Source organism: Eumetopias jubatus, unplaced genomic scaffold, assembly GCF_037043125.1.
Source record: "Eumetopias jubatus isolate StellerSeaLion01/CBP00866 unplaced genomic scaffold, mEumJub1_p1.0 scaffold_12, whole genome shotgun sequence".
NCBI classification, from domain to species: Eukaryota; Metazoa; Chordata; class Mammalia; order Carnivora; family Otariidae; genus Eumetopias; species Eumetopias jubatus.
The window spans coordinates 55,082,528-55,106,849 of record NW_028274818.1 but is presented as its reverse complement, the minus strand read 5'-3'; the positions used below and the strand labels follow the sequence as shown (position 1 = coordinate 55,106,849).

At 39.2% G+C, this 24,322-nt stretch overlaps 1 protein-coding gene across 12 annotated transcripts in view; it reads left to right on the top strand.

Moving 5' to 3' along the window:
- Positions 1-18,744, top strand: part of PRRC2C (proline rich coiled-coil 2C) — a 92,320-nt gene extending 73,576 nt beyond the window's left edge. For 3 of the 12 annotated variants that reach the window (XM_088017027.1, XM_088017028.1, XM_028122941.2), the window contains exons 25-35: positions 2,515-2,716; positions 5,688-5,894; positions 7,463-7,575; positions 7,966-8,102; positions 10,892-11,123; positions 11,355-11,477; positions 12,500-12,718; positions 13,428-13,531; positions 13,909-14,035; positions 14,959-15,195; positions 17,254-18,744. In XM_088017027.1, coding sequence (XP_087873153.1) covers positions 2,515-2,716; positions 5,688-5,894; positions 7,463-7,575; positions 7,966-8,102; positions 10,892-11,123; positions 11,355-11,477; positions 12,500-12,718; positions 13,428-13,531; positions 13,909-14,035; positions 14,959-15,195; positions 17,254-17,511 — 1,959 coding nt within the window. In that variant the 3' untranslated portion in view covers positions 17,512-18,744. Of the gene's footprint in view, positions 1-2,514; positions 2,717-5,687; positions 5,895-7,462; positions 7,576-7,965; positions 8,103-10,891; positions 11,124-11,354; positions 11,478-12,499; positions 12,719-13,427; positions 13,532-13,908; positions 14,036-14,958; positions 15,196-16,759; positions 16,941-17,253 lie in introns of all 12 variants that reach the window. The other 9 variants (XM_028122943.2, XM_028122942.2, XM_028122948.2 and 6 more) reach the window with 7 other exon arrangements.
- The last annotated feature ends 5,578 nt before the right edge of the window (positions 18,745-24,322 follow it).

Sequence of the window (24,322 nt, the reverse complement as noted above, 5' to 3'; positions counted from 1 at the left end):
TTGGTTTTATAATCTGGGCAACTATTTAACCTCAAACCTCTATAGCAGAACTTCCTAATGCTGCTGTATTGGTTGACAGGGAATCTTTGATGGTCTTCACAAGAGGGGGAACCTTGCTGGCCAGTGTTCATTTCTAGAAGTTTAAAAGTAAAATTTTATGAGACAACCATTTCTGCTTTGTGTCAGCCCCCATCGTTGCCCAGTCCTTACTCTTTACTGCCAGTTCCTGCTCAGCCTTTATAGTTTTCCCACTGGAATGACTATCTCAGTCTGTTTCGTACTGCGTCTTTTGTGTGGTTTTGACTACATGCTAGTCAAGGCTAGTCCAGTTTAACATAAGCAAATATAAGATCATAAATTATTCTTTAGGCCAGTTGTTAATTCTTCAGAGAACCCATTCAACCTTGCCTTTCACTTAAAAGTTTTTAATATTCCAAGAAGAAATAATTTAAATTAAATTTCATTAGCTTAACACTTTCTCTGGTTTTTTCTACTTCTTCTGACATTTCTATTTGGGTAATGTATAAAGTATAGAAGAGTTTTATTACATGGATTTTATTGACAGCATATTTGTCAAGGGGAAAATTAGTATAATTAAATAATTGTACTTGTTTCCTTGAATTTCCAAAAATAGAATCTAAATTTCTTTGTTGCTGAAGAAATGAAATGAAGCCACATGTGTGTGGCCCTCATATTATACAAGTTTGATTAGCTGTAATTTATGTGTTTCAACACAACAAAACTAGTATAAAAGGCATTATGTGCTCTATAAAACTGCTCTAAACCATAAAATCTCAGTACAAATTACATTTTGTCTAACTTCTAAATTTTTTAAAATTATTTATTTATTTTTACTTCTCAAGATTTTTGTTTTAAAATAAAACACATTTGAAACTATCAAGGTGATTGTGAGAAGACTGAAGCAAACAAAGTGTCCCATGTTTTGGTATTATAGTGATGATGTTAGTCATCTAAGAAAAAGTTAAATTATAAGTAACGTGTTTTAACAAGAAAGCAGGGAAGATACATAACGATTTATCATTCTTACAGTTAAAATAAGGTTAAAATTTTTAAAGTTGGTACTTCAAGGACTGACAGCTTCTTAACTATGGTATTAATAATTGTTACTTGATTTTTTGGTAGCTGAATTTTGTAGATTACCTTGTGGGGTTTTTTGTTTATTTTTTCCTCAGCTCAGTATTTTGACTAGTAGTAAAGACTTCACAATCTATGTATCTGTTTCCTTCCTGTTGAGGACCTGCATCTGTGCCCTCAGTTTAGGATCCACTAGCCACGTGTCGTTATTAAGCACTTGAATGTGGCTGATCCAAGTTGTAGTATGTGCTGTAAGTGTAAAATAAAATACCCTGGATCTGAAATGTTAATACTTATCTAATCTGAAATGTTAATACTTAAAAAGTTAAAACATGTCCATTTTTATGTTGATTATAGGTTTTAATTGTATTGTAGATACACTGGGTTGAATAAAACATGTCATCAAAATTAGTATTACCTCTTTATTTTTATTTTTTTAAATGTGGCTATTAAAATTTAAAATTATACATATGACTTGCATTTATATGTCTGTTGAATAGCACTGGTCTATATAGATAAAATAAGATGTGTTTCTACATTTTTTAAAAAGATTCTATTAATTTTAGAAAGAGAGAGGGGGCACACAGGCAGGGTGAGGAGCAGAGGGAGAGGGAGAATTTCCAACGCAGAGCCTGACTGAGGGCTCAGTCCTACAACCCTGAGATCATGACTTGAGCCAAAAACTAGAGTTGGATGCTTAACTGACTGAGCTACCCAGGCACCCCAATCCGTTTCTACATTTTAAGAAACTAAGAGACTACAGCTACAACCTGTAGCCACAAATACAAATGGCAGCAGTCAGTATCTGAAATGCTTGATGAGGTCTGGATCTAAAACAAGACATATTTTTACTGCACCCAAGCCTAAAACCTATCTGGTTGGTTACTTGGCCTTTTAAGACACTGAACATAAAACAGTCAAACAAAAGGTACCTGTCATCTGCCATTGAGAACCTGCTGCCTTACAGAGAAAGAATGGAAGGAGTGGGTATTTATGGAGGGCCTTTAGTGCCTTTCTGACTGGAATCAGAGCGTTAGGTCAGTCCTAAAGGGTCATGGTATTTGTTTCCTTATTCACCAGTGGGATAGGGACTCGTATTTACATGGTACAGAAGCGTGATTTTATATTTTGCTGACTTCTTTGCCAAAGCTGTCAACAAGCTTTCTTTAGAGACATAATTACAGCCCACTGCCTCCCAATTAGAGTAAAGGAACAAAAGATAAAGGGAAAGTGAAAGGTTTGAAAGCCTTAGGGGTCTTAATCTTTTATTTTTGCCATTTTTTGAAAGATTATATTTGGGATTTAAAAATATACACACACATATGTTTGCGTATTCTGTGTTAGCATAGTGTTTTTTGGGGTTTTTGTTTTTGTTTTTGTGTTTTTTTTGCTTTTAAAAAAATGTCCATTTTATTGTAGATGGAGTCTGCACGCAAGGCATGGGAGAATTCTCCAAATGTGAGGGAGAAGGGATCTCCAGTAACTTCCACAGCACCTCCAATTGCAAGTGGAGTCAGCAGTAGTGCCGGTGGACCAAGCACTGCCAATTACAGTTCATTCTCAAGTGCATCCATGCCTCAGATTCCTGTTGCTTCAGTCACTCCCACAACATCACTATCAGGTAGAAGATTTTTATACCTTTCCTTTAAATGTCGTAATTATTTAAAATTTCTTATGATCTTTTCCTGTTTACTATCCCCCCAAATTTATTATTTATAAAATATGTAAGACTGCACAAGATCTGATTATCAGCTATTTTGTAAACTCTTCTTGCCATTCTTACACCCTCCCCTCTCTTAGCCCCTCTTCCAATTTTAGTTTGACAGTTATTGATGGCTTACTAAAACACTTTGCTTGCTGGACCTTCTGCCCACCCCCATGCCCTCCGTGTCATGCCCCCCTGCCCCCATTATAGGCATTAATAAGTAATTGGTGAAAAGATGTTTATCTTGTTCTCCTACATTTTTCTATAAAATTCATCTTTTGATTTTTATTTTTTAACTCATATACAGCTAATTAGTCCAACTCAGAAATAATACAGAATCACACAGGTGGTAAATTTTTGTGGTCTGTATCTAATTTGAAGGAGCTGTTGGCCTAAATCTTTTCGGATGGCATATATTTTCTGGTGAAGAGTTAGGGGTAGAGAATTTCCAGTTTGTTATTTGAGTAGGTGATATATATTGGGTTTTTTGCCCCGGGGGGAGGGGGGGTTGTTTTGCTTGTTTTTAAGGAGAGTCCATCAACACCCCAAGTTAGAAAGTGCTTTTCTTCCTTTAATTTTTCACTAGCACGTAATCCTTTCATTAAACTATATTTCATTTGGGGGCTTTACAGTTGAATGTAAATGCTGAAATGCTTGACTCTAGGAAAGTATACCCTTTTACCATATGTATAACCATGTTTCTTCTATTGAAAACAGAAATTTCCTTTCAGGCTTTCCTGGTAATGTTTCCAAAGCAGCAAAAGCTGCTTTCCAAAAGATAAAAGATATATCCAGCACAGAATTTACTTTCTTTGGTTCTCATTTAGTGATTGTTCTACTGGTTTTTTGGGGGGTCTTTTTTGTTTTGTTTTGTTTTTATTCATTATTCTGGCATTCTGTACCAAAAGAATTGGTCTTTGGGATGTACTACAGTTATTTTGATGTTAATGTGGAATCAAAAGTATGTATTAAGACAAACAGATTCAAATCAAAGAGCATGTTCTATTTCTCTTCCCTCCTTAAGACCATTTAATGCATTCCCTACTATCCATTTGTAAGACATCTTCATTATGCTTACTAGCTGGGGCCCCAGTCATTTGGGTGGGTAGGGGTTGGGGCTATAAAGCAACCAGGAATACAGTATGGTGAAGAGATTAGGAAATAAAGGGACTGGGAAGGTTCCCTTTCCGTCACAGTTGACCCTTAAACAACACAGGGGTTAGAGGCACTGATACTTGCCGACCAACACATGCAGTCAGAAACCCAAAAATCACTCCCCCCAAATTAACTACTAAGAGCCTACTATTGACTATAAGCCTTACTGATAACATAAATAGCCGATTAACACATATTTTGTATGTTACAGGTATTGTAACGTACAACTGTATTCTTACAATAAAATATGCTAGAGAAAGGAGAATGTTATTAAAATCAGAAGATACATTTACAGTACTGTACTGTATTTAATCGAAAAAAGTCTGCGTATAAGTGGACCCACACACGGTTTAAACCTGCATTGTTACAGGGTCAAGTGTACTTCTTTCTTCCAGGTCTGGTTTCCCCACACTCTCCTCAATTAGGATAAATTTTTATATTTCTTGCCCAGTCATCCTACTGGTAGAGACTCAAGTGGAAGAACAAAGGTACCTTGATCTTGGGTCCTCTCTTAGATCAAACATCATTTGAAATCTGAAAATAATGATGTGACTGCATCTCACTTTTTAATCAGATAGCAATATTGTCATTCACTCCAGTATTAGAGTCATCAACACTCACTGATCAACAGAACTAATTGACCCTTCAAGATCTTAAGTTTTATAATTCTACTTATTTATTAATAGTTTGTTTTCTTTTTAAGGTATTATTATATACCTGTTTTTTGCTGGTATATATACAGGCAGAGTGAGGACTAAGTATAACCTTAAGTTTATATGGCTGTTAAGGAGCATTTGTGATCTCTAAAGGCCCCTTTCACCTTAATGATTATTAAGGTGTAGCACTTACGTGTTCTTATGTTTATGCCTGACCTTAGTAAATGTTTAAATGTTTATTCATAAATGAGGGGCGCCTGGGTGGCTTAGCCATTGAGCATCTGCCTTTGGCTCCGGTCATGATCCCAGAGTACTGGGATCGAGCCCCGCATCAGGCTCCCTGCTCAGTGGGAAGCCTGCTCCTCCCTCCCCCACTCCTCCTGCTTGTTTTCCCTCTCTCGCTGTCTCTCTCTCTCTCTCTCTCTCTGTCAAATAAATAAATAAAATCTTTAAATAAATAAATATGTATTCATTTATTCATAAATGAATGAAGGTCTTAAGATTACCCTTAAGATATTTGCCTGTAAGGTATTCTGCTGGAAAGAAGAAAGATCTGACCTTTTGTTTACATGACTTTTTAGGAGCAGTTGTGATCTTTCCAGGTGCATTTACTTTTTTTTTTATTTTATTAATATCTACACCCAATGTGGCGCTTGAACTTGTGACCCTGAGATCAAGAGTTGGTGCTGTTCCAACTGAGCCAGCCAGGCACCCCTACATTCTTAATTATTCCTAAGGGGCAGCATTTTGTCCTTCTGTATAAATGAATGAAGCTCTTGACCATCCTTTTCTTTGTGATGATTAAAAAACTATTAGCTTGAGGCTAAACTAACAATCCTATAGGCTCTTGGCCACCTTATTTTGTTTAATCTTTTAACTTCCTTCTCTTTGCGTTTTTCTATTGTACTATATTTCTCCAGATATTATAGTCTTGTTTACATTTGGTGATTGTTACTTAAGCACATGCAGGGCATAAACGTGAATTTTCCAGTGTCCAGCGGGTGCTTGAGTTGTTTTTACAGTGAACCACTATGGCACTTTACGATACGCTGCCTTTTCCCCTCTCCCACATATAGGAGCTGGTACATACACTACCTCTTCTTTGAGTACAAAATCTACAAGCACATCAGATCCTCCTAACATTTGTAAAGTGAAGCCCCAGCAGTTACAGACGAGCAGCCTGCCGTCGGCGGGTCATTTCTCACAGTTGAGCTGTGTGCCTTCCCTTATTGCCCAGCAGCAGCAGCAGAGCCCGCAGGTCTACGTGTCCCAGTCGGCAGCAGGTAAGAGCTGGGGGCGGGGGGGTGGCAGGCACATAAGGGAGTCAGAAGAATTGTTTGCGGGCATACTTTTGTTCGCTCAAGTTTAACTATTTTTTGATCTGCTTTGCAGATTTGTTTCATCATAGAATTTAATGTCTTTGATAAGTATTCTGGGGAGGCTCTTGGCAGTTCTTTCTTACACGTATGTTACATATATATTAGATTCGTGTCTAATAATTTGCAAAATAACTTACACATTTCATGTTATTCTAGTCAAGTTATAAAACTTTATTACCCGAAACTTGACAAATCAATAATAAAATTCATAGGGAAGAATAAACCTAAGATTAGCAAAGAAGAAAAAAACTGTATGTTGGATACTGGGGTAACTTACCCTACTAAATACCACAATGTTAATCTTAGTTAAAAAGTAAGTAAATATTTGAAAAATATTCAAAATCACTAATGATTTAAATTCAAAATAAAAGAACAATGAGGCTATTTCTTGCCTTTCTGTGTGGGAAATATTAGAAAGATTGATAATACCCAGTTTCTATAAGGGTCAAAGGTCTTATTAATAGTGTCTTAAAATGCATTGCTGGTTAGTATATAAATTGACATAATTTTAGAAAAGTACCAGAATATTTTATATGTACATACTTAACTGTAGTAACAATTTTCATAGGAATCTCATATAGATAAATTTACCTATTAATCAGAGACATATATAGGAGAGTTCATTCATTGCAGTATTGTTTATAATGTGACAAATTAAAAATAATACGGGAAGTTCTCCAAAACATACTATTATGTAAAAAGAGCAGATCACAAAATAATTTATATAATACATAGAAATATGTTAAGAATATAAACCAAATTCTTTCAGTTATTAAATACCAGTTCCTTTGAAATATTTTATTAAATTCTAGTAACTAGATATAAAATTAGAATAGATTTGCTGGTAAACCGGTAGGTTCATTTTCACTTTGAGTAGGTCATGTCCGATTTCACTAGTTAATACCCCATTGGCAGTGTATGAGTGTCTGTTTTTCCATACCCTCACAAGTACAATTGACCCTTGAACAATGCAAGGGTTGGGGTGCCGACACCCTACACAGTCAGAAATCCACATAAAACTTTTCAGTCCTCCAGATTTAACTACAAATATCCTACCTTTGACCAGAAGCCTTACTGATAACATAAACAGTTCATTAACACATATTTTGTATGTTATATGTATTATACCTTGCATTCTTACAATAAAGTAAGCTAGAGAAAAGAAATGTTGCTAAGAAAATCATAAGGAGAAAATGACATTTACAATACTGCACTGAATTATTTGAAAAGAAAAATACGCAGTTCAAACCCATGTTCAGGGGTTAACTGTACTAGAATTTTGTTTTAATTTGTATATACCTGTCTGCTAGAAGTTTTCTGTCTTTTCATTCTAGTTTTTCCTTGGCTGTATTAGGTTTCAGTGGGCTCACTCAATTTGAAATCTGCTACAAAACTTGGTTTTTAGTTACTATTTGGAAAATTCTGAAGCTTTGACATTTAAAACTGCTTGTTTCTCCTGATGGTCTATATAGCTCAAATCCCTGCTTTCTATATGGACACAAGTCATTTATTCAGTACCCAACATGCACGCTTGGCTCCACCATCCTTGGCTCAACAACAAGGCTTCCAACCAGGTCTCTCTCAGGTAAACCACAGACTTCTTCCATCATGTATTTGTTTCTTGGCATGCTAATGGTGTAATAGATATCTTAGGCTACAAATAAAGGCTCTTAGAAGTTAAAATCTTCTATCGACAACATGGGACAATCCATGATTACCTTGATATGTATTGGCAAAATTTTCAAACTTCCCCAAATTATCCAAAGCTTAATGGCTAACACTGTAGAGTAAATAATTAATTGAAAGGAAAATTTAGATGCTTACATTTGGTTTTGTTTTAAAAGGAAGCTGATATAGATCTATATAGATATATATCTATATATATATATGTATTCTTTTCATATCTCAGATTTTTATTTTCCCAAATACTGTGATTTGTGTGTGTGGTGTTCATGTGTTTTTTATTGCATTGCAGCCAACTTCAGTTCAGCAGATCCCGATCCCCATTTATGCGCCGCTACAAGGACAGCACCAAGCCCAGCTGAGTCTGGGTGCTGGGCCTGCTGCGTCCCAGGCTCAAGAGTTATTCACTTCTTCACTTCAGCCATATAGGTACGTGCTTTTGTAACTGCTGAGCCTTCTTGCCATATCCCTACTGCTCCTTCTTTTCCCCCAGAAGCTAGGATGACCCTTTTATAAAATGCCTTTCAATAATTAAGCATGTTGATTGTAGGTCCTGAAACTTAGCTTCTGGTAGTTTCAGTCAAGACTTTATTGAACAAAGTGAGACCTTAAATATTCTTTTTTTTTTTTTTTTAAGATTTTATTTATTTATTTGACAGAGAGAGACACAGCGAGAGAGGGAACACCAGCAGGGGGAGTGGGAGAGGGAGAAGCAGGTTTCCTGCCGAGCAGGGAGCCCGATGCGGGGCTCGATCCCAGGACCCCAGGATCATGACCTGAGCCGAAGGCAGATGCTTAACGCCTGAGCCACCCAGGCACCCCGAGACCTTAAATATTCTTGAAGACGAGGAGAACAACAGTCCCATAACAATTGGAAATCAGAGGAAATAGTTGCTAAGGGACCTAAAAGGCTGCATGCCACCTTGCCACAGCAGCTGTAAATCCGCCCCTCACTTGGGATGTGCGTGGGGGCTTGGCAGAGAATAGCATATAGGAGGCAGGAGCCCGGGTGGAGAGTGCCAGGCAGGGAACAAAGGCAGTGGGGATAGTGATGACAAGTAGAGAAGAAACTGTTGTTTTTGAAAGAGTCACTGTAAGTTAGCTTTGTGATTAAGGAAATCTCCTTTTAATTGGTATTAGCTACTTGCAACATTGTTGGAAAGTTTGGGGCTACTTTCTAGCTGTGCAAAAAAGAGCTCGGTGATTAATTAGTAATATCTTCAACAGCCATGGGAGATGGAGTAGCAGTGCACTGACATTTTGTATTTGTAATCCCCATTTTAATGATTGCCTTGGAAGATATACTTCTTAAGACCGGGCCTGTTCCATAGAAAAATAATGTAAGCTGTATATGTAGTTGTGACTAATGACAAGTGTATTGGAAGGCACAGGTTTAGACTTTGAAAGCAGTTGTTTGTATCCCTGCCACATCATTCTGCTATTCTTTCTTGCAACCTCATCAGCATAGTGTTTATTAATACAGAATCCCTGAATTTAACTTCTGCCAGGACAGGGTAGTTGTGGGGTTTGTCTTCTCTTTTCTTTCTTTCCTTCTTTTTTTTTTTTTAACATTATTTTAGAGAGAGAGCACACTGGGGGAGGGGCAGAGGAGAAAGCGTCCACACTGAGCACAAAGCCTGATTGATGCAAGGCTTTGTTATCTCAGAACACCAAGATCACAACTTGAGCTGAATCCAAGAGTTGGACGCTTAATCGACTGCACCACCCAGGCACCCCAGGACTCGGTAGTTTATAACAATATGCTTCCCAATTTATATTTGACACATAGGCTTAAAGACTGCTTGTGACCCTATTCTAGCACTCCTGCTTAATGGCTTTTGTTTCTGCCACAAAAGTCAATTTTAACAAAGCATAATGATGTTATTTATTGATAATATTATCTTTAATCCAGTACTTTGATATAGTTAGTTTTTATCTTAGCATTTTTAAAAGTATAGCTTGAAGGCCCCCATTCCAGAGGTAGGAGGGTAGTCTGAAGTTAGATTCCAGCATTGTAGTTTTTTTTAAAACCATCTAAATATGCCACAGTAGTATTAACTATAGTCAGCCATGCTGTACATTACATCCCCATGACTTATCTTACAACTAGCAATTTATATCCTTTGACCATAATACTGTGTTGTGATTTGAAAGTTGCTGGGGGACACCTGGGTGGTTCAGTCAGTTAAGCATCCGACTCTTAACCTCAGCTCTGGTCATGGTCACAGGGTGGTGAGATCAAGCCCTGCGTTTGGGCTCCATGCTGGCTGTGGAGCCTGCTTGGGATTCTCTCTCTCCCTCTCTTAAAAACAAAAACGGGAAATTTGCTGAGAAAGTAGATCTTGAAAAAAGTTCTCCTCACCAAAAAAAAGTTTTTTTGTAACTGTGTATGGGGACAGATGTTAACTAGACTTACTGTGATGATCATTTCATAATACATACAAATATTGAATCATTATGTTGTGAACCTGAAACTAATACAGTGTTAAATCTCCATTATACCTCAGTAAGAACAAACAGAAACTTTGTGGTTTCTGATGGTGAACTGATGGTGAACTACTACTCTGCTTCATTCTGTAGAGGTCTTGAGATTTCTTATAAGAAATATATGGGGCGCCTGGGTGGCTCAGTTGGTTAAGAGTCTGACCCTTGGTTTCGGCTCAGGTCATGATCTCAGGGTGGTGAGATGGAGCCCTGCATTAGACTCCGCCCTCAGCAGAGTCTGCTTGCGATTCTTTCCCTCTCCCTTTCCCCTTCTCCCCACTCACTTGAGCTCTTTCTCTCTCTCTCAAATAAAATCTTTTATAAAAACACACACACACACACACGTGTATATATAAGTGGAGTAATGAAATACAAATAATAAAAGTCAGCTATTTGTGCTGTAAATTTGAATAAAATGTTAATACCAAAGGGAAGAACAGATTTGGTTCTGAGCTTGCTAGTGAACACATCAAAAAGAGAATTATTCTCGTTGTTCAAGAGGAGAAAAGCTTGTTAGTTTCTCGGGAAGAGCAAGCCTTTCCCTAGAACTTTGTTGTGTATGGGGCTCTAAATCATGAAACAAGTACCTTAGACACAGTCTGCATTCTCTGTTTCTTTTCTTAATTGTGCTTATTAGAGTACTTGGTCATTTGGGATACTCATTCCAGGGATTTCCAGATTCCAAAATAGAATCGACTACTAACACAAGTCTTTCATTTTTAATGCCTGTGTAGGTCTCAGCCAGCCTTTATGCAAAGCAGTCTGTCCCAGCCATCTGTGGTTCTTTCTGGTACTGCCATCCACAACTTTCCAGCTGTCCAACACCAGGAACTTGCAAAGGCACAGTCAGGTCTTGCCTTTCAACAAACTTCAAATACGCAGCCTATTCCTATATTGTATGAACATCAGCTGGGTCAGGCATCGGGACTAGGAGGTTCCCAACTAATTGATACACATCTCCTCCAGGTAAGACAGGAGCACAGGGGCTAGAGTCATGCACTATCATCATCTTCCTGTGCAGCAGATTATTTAAGAAAACAGTTTTTAAAGAAAAAATGTTAAAAGATGTAGTGAAAAAAATGAAGGTCTTTTTATCTAATACTAAAATTCTTAGAGATTGTTTTGAAGCCACACCCTTGATGTCTGAATTGGAAATTTTTCCATCTTAATGCTGTTTTCTTACACAATTTTTTCTAGGCCAGAGCAAATCTTACCCAGGCTTCAAATCTTTATTCTGGACAAGTACAACAGCCTGGTCAGACAAATTTTTATAACACTGCCCAGTCACCAAGTGCTCTCCAGCAGGTAAACTATGGCATGGTAAATTTCCTCAATTTTCTTTATTATTATTATTATTATTATTACATTTACTGCGTTTGTTGTTGTTTGGCAATTTAAATAGAACCAAGATGGGGAGATGGGACAGTGGTTTTCAGACTTTGCTCTGAGGTGTCCTAGGAATTCCATGGGGTCCACTGGTGGTGGAACCTGCTCAGTGCCACAGCACCTCCTCAGCCCCACTCCAGTCATTTCTGCTTTTTGGCTCTTTGTTTTAAATTGGTTTCCATGTAATCATTTATTTTAACAAAGGATTCCATGAATATAAAAGTTCGAAAACCATTGTCCAGGACATACAGTTACGTGTAAGCGTGAGAAGTGCTTTACCCATCTATGCTAGGGGGGGAAGGAGGACTCTAAAGACCATCACACTGGTTAATATAATACTTAGAACAGTGTGGCAGAGTATGACAGACTGTAAATGACAGACATGCACGATCTCCTAGCAGTGTCATAAATCTGCTGTCTAAAAGTTCGTGGAGGACTGAAGGAGAGAGGCAAACCATTAGTCATTTTCTTATAACTAATTTTGGTGGCTATTTTAGGGGTGAAAATTCATAAATGTATTTATTACCTTACTGACATTCAAATTAAATACCGTTTGTATGAAAACTGAAAGGTTATTTTTCTTCTCCTAAAACTCATTTTAGTCAGACCTGAAAACAGTATAGAAATGTCTGTTTGGGAAATTGCAACAACACTGTTTCTTAAATTGTATCCCATGACTTCATTGTATTATGTGTTTATTAGACACATACCATGGATTCAAAGATCTTCATAATGATATATAGTGTCTGCACTACTAATCTGTTTTATTGTTACACCTTTAATAAAAGAATGGAGGTAGTTAAGCAAAAGATAACATGTGAAATATATTAATAGATCGAAGTATTCTGTTTAAACTGTTACTCAAAAGATTTTGAAGAGTTGTATAGATAGTTATAGGGACATACAGATGACAGGTATAAGTAAATTGCCGCAATTTCTTTTTGCTTATTTTCTAGGTTACAGTACCTTTACCAGCATCCCAGCTTTCATTACCTAATTTTGGATCTACAGGGCAGCCTTTAATTGCTCTGCCTCAGACTCTTCAGCCCCCATTACAGCATACCACTCCACAGGCCCAGGCCCAGAGCCTGAGTCGTCCTGCACAAGTAAGCCAGCCTTTCAGAGGATTAATCCCTGCTGGAACACAGCATAGCATGATTGCAACCACAGGAAAAGTAAGTGAAGAGAAATTTGACAGTTTCTTCGAGAATTTAAGGCTATATGTTGAGATGTGTATATCTGTGTATCTATAAAAAAAAAATGCATCAGTTTTTACCACCCTCTAGTAAATCTCAAACCCTGATATGCTTTTTTTTTTAAGATTTTTTTTTTTTATTTTTAAAGTAATTTTACATCCAGTGTGGCACTTGAACTTACAACCCCAAGATCAAGAGTTGCACACTCCACCTACTGAGCCAGCCAGGCACCCCAAGCCCCAGTGTACCTTTTTTTTTTTTTACTTTTTAAATCTACTGATGTGTTTGACTTCCTCTGGTTTTTACCTGATAACGAAGAATTCACAAATTTTGTGAAAGAATTAGGTTTACACTATCTCTTAAGACTTTTCACCCACAAATATGGCCTTGATAATTCCATGTTATTTGAAACTTAATTACAGGATTTTTGTACTAAGATTTTTTGCCTTGGGGCACCTGGGTGGCATCTGCCTTCGGCTCAGGTCATGATCCCAGGGTCCTGGTATTGAGCCCCGCATCGGGCTCTCTGCTCAGCGGGAAGCCTGCTTCTCCCTCTCTCTCACTTGTGTTCCCTCTCTCGCTGTGTCTCTCTCTCTCTCTGTCAAATAAATAAATAAATGAATAAAATTCTTTGCCTCTTTAGCTTATGGAATTCCAGAAATGTTAAGTCTTTTCTGTTTTTTCTCAGATGTCTGAAATGGAACTGAAAGCCTTTGGAAGTGGCATTGATATAAAACCAGGCACACCTCCAATCAGCGGTAGAAGCACCACACCAACATCTAGTCCCTTCCGGTAAAATGGGCATTTGAATTTCCAAATAACTAAACACAATTTGTTTGTTAGATATTTACTATGTCACCAGGCCTGTGGTAAGCACAAGATATTCTGATAGTTTAATCTAAAATGTTAAGCTATTAAATTAAGAATGTGTATGTTTTACCATACTTTTAAGAACTTTTTTTTTTAAATACAGGGCAAATCTAGCTAGTAATCTTTCTCACCTCTGCCCCTCCAGTGTCTCTCCACTACCATAATGTTTGGTAACTCACCTTGGTAAATTTTCATCAGCTACCACATACGAAGAATCTTCCAAGAGCAATGTCTCTAAAAATCTAACAGCATTATTTATTTGGCACTACTGTACTGACCAGTGATGGCTTTTTTCCAAGGGCTACTTCCACAAGTCCGAACAGCCAGTCCAGCAAAATGAACAGCATTGTCTATCAGAAGCAGTTCCAGTCAGCCCCTGCCACTGTGAGAATGACACAACCATTTCCTACACAGTTTGCACCCCAGGTGGGCAGATACGAGTGAGAAATGAGTATTATTTACTTGGAAATGATTGCTAATCTGGCTAATTATCTGATTTCATAATCTTGCCATCTAACTAGTTTAGAAACATAGTTCTTAATGAGAAACAGTTTCTTATTTAACAGTACATTTATGACATTCATATATATTCTCCGCAACTTTTAGTGAGGTAAAGGTAGTGGCCGTGTAGTTCTAAAGCAGACAAGAGAAATACTCGAGATTCCCCACACAGCTCTGGTCATTTCAGTCCTGTTTCTTTTATCTTTTTTGAAGAAGTGGACTTTTCAGAGAAGGGTCCCAGTGCTTAAAGTTTTCTAGGTTTAAAGTTTTTTTTGTTGTGTCGTCGTCGTCGTCGTCGTCGTTGTTGGGTTTTTTTTGTTTTGTTTTTAAGAGAACTATGTGTAGTTGAGTTACAATTTCCAAAAGATGTTCTAATATGTGTGTAAAAATATTGGCTTCTCTTCCTTTCGCTGATCAAGTGGAAAGACTAACTAAAATTGATCATAACTCTCACAAATGAGAATTGGTTCCTGAGAAAACACTTGTTTGTTGAATTGATGTTATTTTTATTTATCTTCAGATTGTGTGGTATAAGTGTGTGCCTTTTCTGCAATTATATCTTTTTAAAAAGATTATCCTAATTAATAGCTTTTCTACCTCCCCTTCAGAATTTGTAGCTGTTAGAACCAACTACAGTGCCATAGCATGCTTTGCCTAATTTTTCTGTTAGATTCTCCAAGCATTGCCTGTTTGTTCTTGGTCCCTGTAATAGAATGGCACAAATCCCTACACTTCCTTTCACTTGGCAGAATGGGCACAGATTTACTCTGAGATAAGCCAACCTGGTCTAGTTGGCAAAATTTTTTTTTTAACAGTTCAATGTTGTATGTTTTGTTTTTTTCACTCAGATTCTCTCTCAGCCTAACCTGGTCCCTCCATTGGTAAGAGCCCCACATACTAACACCTTCCCAGCGCCTGTTCAGAGGCCGCCAATGGCACTGGCCAGTCAGATGCCTCCTCCGCTGACCACAGGCCTCATGAGCCATGCTCGTTTGCCACATGTAGCCAGGGGTCCTTGTGGATCACTATCTGGAGTCAGAGGTAATCAGGCCCAGGCTGCGTTGAAGGCTGAACAAGACATGAAGGTTAGTACAGTGTTAACAGCCAACAGAGCAAGAATCTGTCTCTGAACCATGTCTTAAGATGCCTCTGGACCCATAACCACAAACCCAGGCATTCATTGTCTTAGCTGATTTAACCAAGCTAACTACTTTTATTCATTCCTTTTTTTTTTAATTATTATTTCTTTTTGGTTTCCCCTATTCCCCCCCACTTTTTTCTTTTTTTTTAATTTTTTAATTTTTTTTTAAGTTTTTTTAGTTTTCATTTTTTTGCAACTGTAGTTAGCAAACAAGTTAACATTTTAAACTCTGGCAAAATGAATTGCTTATAAAATGAATATTTGAGGGAGATCTGAGTTTAGCTGCTACATTTTTTGGAAGAGCAAAAAAGTAATTTGGATTATTATAAGCTTCCCCATTTTCTTCCTTTTTTTTTCCTTTTGTTTTCTTTTTTATCCCTCCCCCCTCCCTAGACTTAAGATATAAATCATGGTTATGTGAAAATTTGGAGTGGGTAAGAAGAGATTTTACCTATCTTGATTTTCCTTCCTTCGTGAGTCCTGCAAGTACAGTTTTTTTCTCAAACTGTTTCCATACTTTTTTTTTTTTTTTTTTTTTTTTTTTTTGCCTGCCACCTGAGTTGGCTGTATTCCACAACAGATCGTGCAGTTGTAGGTGAAGAACTGAAAAAAGCACTTTGGGATCCTTCATAATAAAAGGCACTGATAAATGTGAGGTTTGCTGATGCAGAAGAGTGCCTTTAGGAGTCTGTGTGGGGACAGTTTTTATAGCATAAAGCTTACCTGTCTGCCTGTACAGCCAGCTGAATCCATTGACTCTGTATTTACTTGAACTTGCCTTTAGATGTCTTAGTAATTTTGCCTATTTTGTCACTACGTATATGTGTATATACACACACACACACATATATATATATATCGGGTCACACTAGAACAAAGAAAAACTTGCTGCCTTTAAACAAGGCAATGTCCATAGTAATGCTTTACTCCAGAAACAATGCTTACTATCATCCTATTAGAAAATTCGGTTGACTAGGTAGTTTCTTTCTACATTGATATCCCTCATTTCTCATCTTGAGTAATCAAATTTAAAGACTACTCTGCAGTGAAACTCTTGTTAAGTGTGATCTGCTTTTATTAAGGCTGTGTGCCTAGGATTTCCATCTGTTCATAACTATTAAAAAATGTGTAGGAATCTTTGGAAATCATTTGGCCATGGTTTCCAGTTGTTTTGTCTCCTTGGAACTTATTTTCCTACCTTCCCATGTTGGAAATGACATTAGAGCTTATAATGGGGTTGGGGGGGTAAAAATTCTTGAAATTGCTTTAGATCTTTATATAGTGAACATGAAGGGCTCCTTGTTGTATGCGAGAGGTACAGAAACTTAAGTTTTAATTGTGTACGTTACAGTGGTATAATTTACAGATTGACGTAAGTATATTCTTTGGGGCGCATAGTCAATAAAAGTAGGAAGTTATTTTACCAGCTCAGAATGTGGTAGGAGCTATCAGAACTTAGTGATCAAGTGAAGTTGTAGTTACTAATTTCTGATGCTCTTCCCCTGCAGAAGAGAGCTGTGGGAAGAGGACTCAGCCACAAGACATTTGGTCCTAGGTGTTGGTAATGCCACAATATAAGTGCTTCCTTTTCGTTTTATTGTAGACCACATATTGATGACTAGAAGTTTTAAGTGTTACATATATGTCTTCAAATTTGCAAGCAGCCTCCCTAAATAGAATTTGATATCAGTAAGTCTTGTTCCGGAAAAGTTACAGACCAACGGCAATTTCTGTCTTATTATTTTATAAGAGGGCAAACTTTGAAAACGTGGTGGGAGGTGGTCCTGTTGTTTTCAAATGTTTAAAAAAAAAATCACATGGAATATTTGCCAAGATAGGAAGAAATCTGTCCATTAAAAGCTGAAAGATCATTGAGGTACTTTTGGTTTGGGCCAAACATGTGGGGCAAACGGATTTGTGGTTGGTGAAGAGTAAACGGAGATGGACGGACAGGCTTTGCTAATGCTGCAACGTTCTCAGTCGTTGTTTCTCATTTTTTAAGGCAAAGCAGAGAGCAGAGGTTCTTCAGTCCACGCAGCGGTTCTTCTCTGAACAACAACAGAGCAAACAGATAGGAGGCAAAGCCCCGAAAGTGGACAGTGATTCAAGTAAACCTCCTGAAACACTGACCGACCCTCCTGGTGTCTGTCAGGAAAAAGTAGAAGAAAAGCCACCCCCTGCACCCACCATAGCCACCAAACCTGTTAGAACTGGACCAATCAAACCTCAGGCGATCAAAACGGAAGAAACAAAATCTTAAAGGCTGTGGTTTATTGCAGGGGGTTGGGGGAGGGGAGAGGGGCACGAGGGAGAATGAGGTCGGATAATGCCGGCAGCCAAAGGGGTAAAGTGGTCTGTGACATTATCCTGTCCAGAGCTGGGAGGTGCGCAGGGGACACAGGAGCAATTTACACTGACACACAGCCGCTGCAGCAGTAAAATGAGGCTTTGCCAGCTTGCACCTACTGTATAATGCGCACTCTGTTGATGGCCGTGCATCTTCAGTCAGAATTTATATACAAATACGTGCACACGTTCCTTGAGTGCATATCATTTAGAGCTGAAATCCTTATGGTTAGATGAAACACCAGAAATATGAGGAAAATAACCCTGCCGAGGAATAGCTGAGCCCAAACGGTGATTCCAGCTAATAGATCAGGTGTGGTTTCTTTGCTCCCTTATGTTCTTTGGATGTGATTGTAGCATTTGTGGGCTTGGTGGTCAAGAACTGAAGATAACTGGTGCTGGATAGAGGAGCCTTATTTTTTATTATGGCAGCTTGCTATTTTTGTAACATTGTGATTGAGTTGAACACAATCAAAGTACAGTCACTGATTCCCCCTTTTTCCTGGATGAGTGAGCAGGTGATGAAATATGCTGTCCACATCCTTGGACATGTCCAAATGGACAGGGTTTGACTACTACTTCTGTTTGAAATGATGCTGTGTTTTGGTTGTGGCCCGAAGCTTTGAAGTGCTACTTGGCATCTCCTTTCTTCCACGGAGTTGTCATGTCTTCAAACATGACAGAATGGGTAAAATACTAGTTAGGTTGAGTCTGGCTTGCCTCCACTCGTCATCTTTGTATGAATCCAATAGGCTTTTGTTTGTTTGTTTTTAACGGTTTTTAACTGACGTTCATCAAGAGCAGTGAATACCTAAAACTATGCCCTTAATGGAGGAAATCCTATCGAAGAAGGTGCATTTCTTTACCAGAGCTGTGTCATACCATCCTTTGGGCCCTCTGCTGGAAAAGTAGAATCAAGTCTCAAATAATGCCTTTTTAATTGTATCCTCTAGTATTATAGATGTAGGACAGTACTGTATCATACCTCTGTGAATGTAAAATATCTTGTACCTGCTTTATGATACGTAATAGTGACCGTGCTTTATCAGAGCTGTTTTTAATGACGTTATTCTAGAATGTTTTCTTTCCAGATGATGATTGAGAAGCTAATAAAAAAATGGTGCCAGGTGCCACAACAGTAACAGAACTTTGCTGTTTTCTGGGGTTTTGTTTTTTTTTTTTTACCTTCCCCCCCTTTTTTATTAATGGAGTGTGCTGGATGTCTCTATAATTTTGTTCAGATGACTGCAGAACCTGGAAAAGCTGTTGCTGCTATTGATGCATAACATACTGCTATTGGTCTTTTTATATAAATAAATAAATATATATATATATATACATACATATACATATATATATAAATAATTTGAATTTTTGGAAACTTTAGCTGTGCTGTCAACTTTGGAAAAAGTATCCCAGTTGTACCGTGTTGGGTTGGCATTGTACAGAAATTAACAGCCATATTGGTCTAGAAATGTTAAACATAATTTTTTCCATTTGTACAGGGGTAACGCACTGTATTAAATATGTAAGGTCTTATCTACATGGGTTTGATTACAGAAACTAATAAAGTATTCTCTAAATAATGAATCTTGGAACTTCTAATCCATTCCTAAAATCTGAAGCAAGAAGGTCTGTCATGTACCAAAAATAGTGTTCAAGAGTACATTATGCTCTAAGGAAAAGATTATCACCCAAAGACTTGATTCTGACTTTTAAGAACTATAAAGTTTATTCAGTCAAAGTAAATGTTGTCATGGAGGATAATAGGGCCTCTGTTCTCAGGGTAGCCATACTCCTCTTGAGAGCTAGTCTGTCGAGGAGGAGAGAAGTCTTTCTGGATGATGCCAAATGCTGAAAGTAGAAAATAGTTTCATCGTTCTTCAGGGCAGAAATTGAAGGGCCCAAAAGAGATCTCAGTACTTAAATTTTGTATTTTTTGTATTTTTCCTAGCACATTCATAGATTATCACTTACATAAGCAGCCTATAAGGGATTTGCTTTATTTACTCATTTTGTAAAGTAAAGTGCTGAGGGATTTTCATTGCCTAAAATCCCATATCCAGAACCCAAGGCTTCCAGACCCAGCTTTAGGAAAACTAGTAATTCAGTCACTGATGACTTGTGTACCTTCTTTACTCACGGATGCTGGGATTCTTAAACATTTAGAGCACTCGGGTACTGTTAAGCCATACCTAGATGGCCAGGCTTTTCAGTTTTAAGGTTTTTTCTCAAAATAGGCTCTACATTGGTGTGGTGGATAAGGCTAGGATCACAGACCAGTACCAAAAGAGCTGTAGTCACCACTTCACATATTTGCCTTCTTGCTAAGTCACTTCTGTTGCCTCTCTTTTTCATATTCTAATCCTTAAGTTCAGTCCTCCTAAATGTTAGGACTTTAGGGCAACCAATATATAGTTTGCACTCTGCATTTGCAAGCAACCACGTATGTGCTGTTCAGTGGGTTGTGTTAACTTGAAACCATGAACACCTTAGGCCCTTTACTAGGTAGGATCATACAGTGGGTCTCCCACCACCACCACCCCTTAAAAAAAAAAAAGAAAAGTATCCAATGAAAGTAAGGTATTTATGTCAATGCTTCTCCACAGTTTGGTCCTACAGTTCTTACCTCTGGCTTTTCTGGCATGCAACTAGATAACCCAAAAGATGTTGCATTTAGTCGGTGGCAATAGCTCTAGTCAACTAACCCTTTGAATGTTTCTCTGCCCCTTGAACTGTTCTGGTAAGAGAGAAGACGATGCTTTTGTCTTTAGTTAATAAATTGTGCTTTATGATGGAAGAATAATTGGGGGAAGCAGGCTGGGAAATGATAATTTGAAAAGGCATTTAATTTGCTTATTTTCACAATACAAATTACAGAAAGTAAAGTTCCAACATACTCTTTCTTGGCTGGAGGCAAGATGTAGAAGATAGAATCAGAATATGCCCTAGCAGAAAAAACCTGAGAGGCCCATCAGGTTTCCGTTGCACCTGCCCACAGGTGCCCAACGGATCTCACAGCTCGTTGGCATCTTCAGTATTTCCACGTGCCCTTTCCAATCTCTTTTCTACCTGTTTGTGGAAAACATCTCAATTTGATTGTATTTTTAGGTGATTAAGAAATTTCAGCCATAAGATACCTGTGTATGAAATGAGCTAGAAAAGAAATGGACAATGATGTCTTAATGTCACACTGGCTATCTTGGCATTTGCATGTTGCTGAAAGGAATCATTTGCTCGGCCCTTTTCCTCCTCCCGTGTGCTGTCTTCATTCACACCCTCAGGTGTAGGCCTGAGCCTGCTGTCGGTGCTCAAAGTAGTGCTCTATATGGTTTTCCTGAAATAATCCAGAAGACAGTGGCAACATATTTCAGGCCAAGAGTGCTATTGATTTTCAGCCTTTCTTGGGGTACGATGGGTTGGCAGGTCATGTTCACCCTACCACAGAAATGGAAGCTTCTGTGACCTGGTGTCACTTGGATTCTTAAGTAGAAGCCCTCAGATCTGGGGCGCCTGGCTGGCTCAGTTGATAGAGCATATGACTCTTGATCTCAAGAGTTGTGAGTTCAAGCCCCACATTGGGTGTAGAAATTACTTAAAAATAAAACCCTAAAAAATAAAAGAAGCCCTCATCTTTCTGGACTGGGAAATCGAAAATTATGAATGCCTTAATTCCTTGATTTTGGTGTATGTTGATTTTCCATTCAATCTTTTGATGACGTCTATGCCATTTTCCTTGAGATGCCTGCTAGAGTCTTCTTCGTAGGGTAAATACAGAATTCCTTTGAATTTTTACAGATACTTTCCCTCAGTTTTCCAGTTTTCCCCCCACACCTAATTTGACAATTTTTTAGAGTGAAATTGGTAGAAATCAATTAATACAGACTTAACAGCCTACTAGCTGTGGGCATCAGTCTGTATGAAATCTAGCAAGTGGTTAAAGCTTAAGACTTGGAGTATGTTAATACTCCATATTCCAATGTAAGAATTATTTTGAAAACACATTTCCCTCAACAGAGGAATAAGATACCATAGAAGAAAATTTTACCTGAACTGGAGAGTTTGAGCAAGAGATGAGAGTCTGGTAACATTAGGCAAGGGGTCAAGCATCAGTTACGCATCAGTTGCCAGGAATACAGAAGTCCGTTTCTTAGCTCAACATAGTCTGGTGGAGGAGGCAGAGATGCAGGCAGTGGCCTGAGGTCGGTCAGACTTCATCACTAATAACGACCTGTTTTCTGGATGCCTTGAGCCATCTTCTTCCCTTTCCCCTCCATCTGTCTACGTTGCTGACATTTCTAAATATGATTAAGGTCTTTTTTTTTTTAAGATTTTATTTATTTGACAGAGACACAGTGAGAGAGGGAACACAAGCAGGGAGAGTGGGAGAGGGAGAAGCAGGCTTCCCGCGGAGCAGGGAGCCAGATGCAGGGGCTTGATCCCAGGACCCTGGGATCATGACCTGAGCCGAAGGCAGATGCTTAACGACTGAGCCACCCAGGTGCCCCTGATTAAGATCTTCTAAAGGCCTATAGACAGTGCTTATCTGGCTTGTTTCTAACCGTCTCTTGACACACCAGCTGATAAGTAGGATTGTAAAGTTTCATCATCTTGGTTTCTGAGCAAAAAAAAAGTCAACGGTTTCCTCATCTGAAATGTAAAGGGAGCCCCCAAATGCATTAGTGTTCAGTGGAGAATTAGAGCAGGGAAGTTTCATTAAGCAGGCCTGTGCTTCCAGATGAGTCAGTCTCAGGTCCAGGGATCGTGTAGAGCAGAAAGGAGGGACAGATGGATTCTGGCCCTCCGGATTTAGATTTGCCAAGAGGGAAAGCCCAGAATCAGGGCCGTTCAGGTACTTGAAGTTTTTAACCTTGGTCCCAAAGGTACTTTGGGATGTAATCAGGAAGCACAGAGTGCCAGGTAGGCCTCCCACGTGAGGCAGCCCCATTCTTACCCATGGGGAAAGAACATGGTACTTTTTATTCCAGAAGCATTGGTGCAGCACCTGACGGGTGGTAGGCATCATCCTCACTAGGTCCCCAAAAAGCATGATTCCACCATCCTGAGGAACTCTCAGTTTAGTCAGAGAGCCAGAGAGAGTGAAAAAGATGGGAGTGGTACTTCCTTCCCTGGTGGTTTAGGTGTCAATGGGACAGCCTGGCCATTAGCACCAGACCATGCCCCTGCTCCTTGGGTTCCCATCCGTTCCTCGAATACAAAGGCTTTTCGCAAGTATGCTTTGACCAGAAGTCACAGGAAAAAAGCAGTGGTAACGGTAATATCTCTGGTCCCACATGTCCAAAACTAGCTTCTTAGTCCTGCCACGTCTGCATAAAAATAGCAAACTGAATTCAGAAGGTGCCAGTGTGCCCAGCACTGTTCGAGTCGACATGGAGCAGCTGACTCCTCCCAACATCTTTATAGGTGGTATTTTCAGTCTCACTTGGGCATTAGAAGAATGAGGTTGAGGGGCACCTGGGTGGCTCAGTCAGTTAAGAGTCCGCCTTCGGCTCGGGTCATGATCCTGGGGTCCTGGGATCGAGCCCCACATCAGGCCCCCGGCTCATCGGGGAGTCTGCTTCTTCCTCTGATCCTCCCCTCGCTTGCTTTCTCTCTCACTCGAATAAAAATCTTTTTTTTTAAAGATTTTATTTATTTGAGAGAGAGAGAGAGTGAGAGACAGCACGAGAGGGAAGAGGGTCAGAGGGAGAAGCAGACCCCGCTGAGCAGGGAGCCCAATATGGGACTCGATCCCGGGACTCCAGGATCATGACCTGAGCCGAAGGCAGTCGCTTAACCAACTGAGCCACCCAGGCGCTCTCGAATAAAAATCTTAAGAAGAAGAATGAGGCATGGATAACTTGCACAATGACACACAGGAAAGGAGCCAGGGTCTGGTCCAGGCAATCTGATGGTCAAAGTTTGAGGCAGAGCTGTGGGCAGCACTGGACTCGAACTTACTAAGAAAAGTCACAACTCTCTGTCTCGGTTTGCCCAGCTCTAAAATGGAAATGATTCTGTCTTCCTCATAGGAAGTGAAGTAAGTGAAATAAGATATGTTTAAATAGAATGCCGGGTGTTCGATAGGTTGCAAAAAAAAAAAAAAAAGAACTTTACTGCCTTGTTAAACCTATGTAGCTTAATCGAGTGCCTGTGCTCTTCAGAAAGCTAGAATTTCCTAGAGCCAAATAGCTTCTGTAAACATGGGGTGAGGTCAGGGTTTCTCTTTCCCACTTCAGATTATACGGAGGGAATCCTTGGTTCCTCGGACGTATCCCCAGGGAGAGAAGCCACACTGGTGGAGAGAACTTTAAACTCCCTCTCCACTTGCATCTGATGTACCGAGGTCCCACACAGGATTTCACCCCCCAAAAAGTGGTTCTCTACCAAAAAGAAACCGTTAAAGACCATTGACATCTTTTCCAATTCGACAGTTTGAACTCTTCCCATTCGAAGGCGCCTGCACAGGCCCGAGCTCAGCCCTGGATGGTCTCTGCCATCCCAAAGCCACGTCTCTCACAGTTCTTGGTACCTACGGGTTGTGCACATGGGTTAGGGGCAGCACAGTACCCAAACGGGTAACTGTTGGCTTGTTCAGCTGCTACCATGTTTTAGGGGCCATAGGGGTTTATTGGGGCCTGCCCCTGGGGTCACCATTTGCGAGGGAGTGGAAAGGAGGATTGGGCAGCGGGAGGAATTGAACGGAGATGCTGTTGCAACAAAGG